Source organism: Arachis duranensis, chromosome 7 (genome assembly GCF_000817695.3).
Source record: "Arachis duranensis cultivar V14167 chromosome 7, aradu.V14167.gnm2.J7QH, whole genome shotgun sequence".
Lineage (NCBI taxonomy): Eukaryota > Viridiplantae > Streptophyta > Magnoliopsida > Fabales > Fabaceae > Arachis > Arachis duranensis.
Window position 1 is genome coordinate 52,141,357 of NC_029778.3, and position 4,963 is coordinate 52,146,319.

General features: G+C 30.2%; 1 protein-coding gene across 1 annotated transcript in view; it reads right to left on the reverse strand.

Moving 5' to 3' along the window:
- Positions 1-258: 258 nt before the first annotated feature.
- The window catches only part of LOC107458952 (seed lectin-like), a 6,733-nt gene continuing 2,028 nt past the window's right edge, over positions 259-4,963 (reverse strand). Inside the window, exon 2 of the mRNA XM_016077167.1 lies at positions 259-358. Within this exon, the coding sequence (XP_015932653.1) occupies positions 259-358 (100 nt within the window). The remainder of the gene's footprint in view (positions 359-4,963) is intronic.

Genomic DNA, 4,963 nt, shown 5'->3' on the forward strand with positions numbered 1-4,963 from the left:
GAAATCAAAATAGTGTTCCTAATTTGCGAGAACAGATTCATAATCTCAATGAAGAGCTTTTTCAGCGTGTTACTCAACAAACAGATGAGCGTATTAGTAAGTTGTTAGATACACGCTTGGCTCCTTTGGAAAAGACTCAAAAGAAGTTAGAAAAGTTGGAACGGGCAGTTGGAAAGGCCAAGAAGGAAAAGCTGAAACAAAAGAAATAGAATGAGGCTTATGTTAGCTATTATGAGATGGTTAGAGCGTCAAATAGTTCTAGCGCAGTTCCACTACCACTGCCACCACCGCCACCCTAAATGTCTTCGGATGAGGACTATGATGATGATGAGGATAAAGATGACACTGAAGACTATAGCTGATAGTTTTAGCATGGTTGAACAATATACTAGGAATTATAGTTGATGATCAATACATTTTGTTTATATTTTGAATTATATTGACTTGCTTGTTTATAGTACTTTTCTTTTAGTTTGATAATACGATGAATTTGTTTATTTTTTGAAATATTATAAATATTCGAATATAAATTAGATAAAAATTTGTATTAAATTTATATTTATTTTGTATGAAAACATGTTCATTTTTTAATTAGAAAAAGTAAAAAAAAATTCTATTTTACCATACAGACGGATTTACAGACGGATTTTCTGTCTGTAATCATGATTTTCCAAAGTTTAAATTACAGACGAAAAATCTGTCGAAAAATCTGTCTGTAATTACAGATGGAAAATCCGTCTGAAAATCTGACTGTAATTACAGATAGAAAATCCGTCTGAAAATATGTTTGTAATTACAGACGGAAAATCCGTCTGAAATTTTGCCTGTAATTACAGACGGAAAATCCGTCTGAAAATTCGTCTATATGGTAAAATAGAATTTATAAAAAAAAATTGAAAAGGCACTGATATGTTCTCACTTAAATTTTATTTTTGACGTTAGAATAAATTTTAATTTTATCCTTTAATAATATTAATTTATTCCAATAGATAATTATTCAATTTATTTTTTAAATTTACTCTTAATAAAAAATAAATTTACTTTGAATGAAATAAAATTAAAAAAATAAATTTATTTAGAATGAAAGTAATGTGATGAAGAGTAATTTACTTAGATGTAATTAAAAAAATTTGAATAATTATTTTGGATAAAAAATTGATATTATTGAAGAATGAAATTAAAATTCATTTCAAAGATTAAAAAAATTTAATTATATTACACATTAAAAAGGTTTGGTATATAAGAAAAAAATATATAGAATTTATATTTTACTGTATATGTATCATGTTCTTTTCTCTCCTTTTGTTGAAAGTCTATTTACTAGCTATTCTACAAACATTCCATAATGAGTGAAAATCTTTAAAAGTAAAACTAAAAAAGAATTACTTAGAATGCAAATAGTGTGATTAAGAATAATTTAATTAGATGTGATTGAAAAAATTTGAATAATTATATATGTACCGTAAAAAAATAATGTTATTAAAGGATAAACTTTAAATTTATTTTATAGTTAAAAATAAAATTTATTTAAATTAAAATTAAAAAACATTGATACATTAGAGACAAAAATATATAATATATAGAATTTTTTTGCATATGTATCTTGTTCTTTATTCCTTTCCTAAAAGTTTATCTACTATATACAAGCATTCCATGATGAGTAAAACTCTTGGATTTGTAACGTAAATCATTCTATTAAAATTCACTTTTATTTTATTTGATTTGGTAATTTTTCTAAGGATAATAATATATCATTTTTATCCCTAATATTTTCGTCCTATTTATATCCCTAACATTTCAAAAATTTTTTAATGTTATCCTATCATTAACTCTTTTAACAAATCACTAATGATAGGACAAAATTGAGATGATTTTAAAATGTTAATACTTAAATAGGAAGATTTTAATGTTAGGAATAACTTTAATACTTACTCCAAAAGTTGAGTGAGCCAGATCAGGGTTTAGAGTGTGATAAAGAAGGTTGAAAACGTGAGCGTGATACAAAGGGTAGTGTGTTTTTTCAAAGAGAGTTTAAACTAAGTGAGAGAATAATAAATTTCTATTTTTTTTCTTTTTTAAGAAATTAAGTGAGAGAAATTAAGTGAGCGAGTAATGCAACAAAATTTTTTGCAAAAAAATCTGCAACAATATAATTTGTATAACAACTCAACTTCCACCACGTGATGATCGTACCAAAAGTAAGGCATTACTGACCTAATTCCTTTATTATCTATTTAAGATTGAGCCTTTACATGTTTATATGTCGACAGTTTTACTAAAAAGTTAAAACTTTTTTGTCAATCACAAATAACACATATTCACATACCTAATATAATTAAAACATTATAGTATTACATACAAAACCAATTGCAAAACCTACCCCTCTGAGTAAACTTTCACTAACAAGGTGAGGGAAAAAAAATAATTCTAACAACAACCCAACTTGCAAACATCTTCCTCTATGCTCCTGCATCTTCGCAATAAGCCTTCGCATCTGTAGTTGGAAGGGGTGGAAAGAGGGGGTAAGAACTGGAGAGTCCTTACTAGGGTCGGGGTAGTTAATTAGGTTCATTTTATTATTTATTACACAGCAATTCCACAACAAAATACATACAATATTCGGTAGATAGCCAACAACAACAAACTCCAAGATATAAAAAACTTTAACAAACTAAAGATACAGAGAAAATCACAAGTCAAGAAGCATACACACACACAATCACAGAAACACATATCACAGAGAAGTATGTGCAAACAAGTGATTCATGTCAGTTTTACGCAGTTTATGAACTCATGTGTCATTTTACATACCACAACCCAACATTACCTGGAAACAAGTTCCAGATATAGCTTCCCATTGCGTACTGTATGTGCATATGTGTCGATATGGTTAAGAACATCATCAATATATGACCACCGGCAATCGTCGCAAAGCAAGACACCATAATATACGCAAAATGGAAAACAAAAATTAACAGTACGTCGGGGTCCCCAAGTTCACTAATCAATCAGTACGTAAGTTTCTCCGAGTTCAACAATCAATCAGTATGTGGGTTTTTCCGAGTTCAACAATCAATCAGTAGGTGGGTTTCCTCGAGTTCAACAATCAATAAATACGTGCACTAGACAAGCGGGCAAAACCCTCGCTCTTTCCAGACGAACCTTCAATCACTTAGTTCTCATTTACTAATCTGTATATCTCTCTTAGTTTCTAGTTCTCAATTAGGCCTAGCCATTTTCATTCTCAATCCATATTTTCACTAGCTGTGGTCACGATTTTTCACTGTGACCATAGACCTTTTTTTTGTAGTATGGTGAAAGTATAGATTATATTCATGATAAGACTTTATTTGTTATAGATTTTCGTTGAAAAAAATAAAAACAATAAATAGGACAATGACATTGAGATCTATGATGATGATGATGCTTACATTATTGAAAATAATGGAAGTTCGAAATTCTCTAATTGAGGTTTTAGTTGTAAATTCTTAGTTTCCAAATATGTGATTTTACCTTAATTCATATTTTATAATTTCTTGTATCGATTATGTTATGGATAATACCTTGCTTATTTCAATGTGTACAGGATACGGTTGGTAGAGACGGAGACCAAGGTCATGTCCGTGGTCGAGGTCGAAAGGGGAGGCCTCCTCAAGGTGCACCAAGATCATGCGCTCAACAAGCCAACGAGCTTCCTAACACTGGCTTACATGGTGTGCAGAGAGATCCAACTATTGTACAAGATACTTCTAGTAAAGACAGAGATTGTGGCCATGGCCGTGCCCAAAAGAGGAGGCATAGGCTTTCTACCGATCACCCCTTGACTTGCAAGCGGATCAATACACTTGCGTTGTCAATTTTATACAATATTATCGATGACAAGCTTGTCGATAAATAGGTAAAAATCTTAAATTCATATTATAAATGAAAAAGTTGTCGATTTTATTTAAATATTATCGATGTTAAGGCAAGCCATCAATTTTATTAGAATTTTGAAAAGAAAAAGTATAGGGAGACAATGAGTTTAGTGAACAATGCAATTATGCATATAATAACCTCCCTTTTCCACTTATGATTTATGTGATTTCCGTAGGGGTGTAGTGTATTATTATTTTATTGGGGCTAATTTTAAAGCCCATTGTTCACATTGTTTACAAAAGTCATTGTCCACCTAGCTAGACTGTTTTGAAAAATCGACAAATTTAAAAGTGACAACTTCCATCATCGATTTTATCGTCGATTTTAACGGTGTTTTTTGTAGTGAAATACTTTACACAACTAGAAAATTGCTTAATACAGACAGATTTACAAACAGATTTAGTCTTCATTACAGACAGATTTCGTCCCTCTGTAAAAGCCTCGTTGAAAATTATTTTCCGACAGATTTTTTTACGTTGGTAATTTACCGACAGATTTTTACTAGTGACTGACAGATTTTCTGACTGTAATATTTTAATAAAACGCAACGTTTTATTCATTTAATGCCAAAAACGAAATTGTCAGAAATCGTCTGTGCCTCCGAGAACTCCAGTTGGCCAAATTTAAGAGAAAGAAGAGCTACGTCATCATCAATTTCTACCGAATAAAAGTAATGCCCACGTAGAAAGGAAGAAGATACAAACACTTTTATCGAATTAGATTTTTAATTGGAGTTACGGATGGCAAGAAATTAAAGCCAAAATTTCAATGGGTGTTACAGTTTTCTCCATGCAAACTTCAGCCTCTCTCTCACCGTAAGTGAAAATGAACCCAAATGAAATGTATTGATGATGATAATTAGAGAAGATATTTGTTTAGTGGAAGGTTAGTTTGTCAAGGCAAGGATTAAGTATCATTACCATATTAATCACAAATCTTTCTTTACTTTGGCTTCGGTTCCTTCTTTCTTATTTTTTTTTCAAATTCTATTCGATGGAATTTAATGAATGAAGACTTTATATTGATAAGTAAGTGGTATATATAT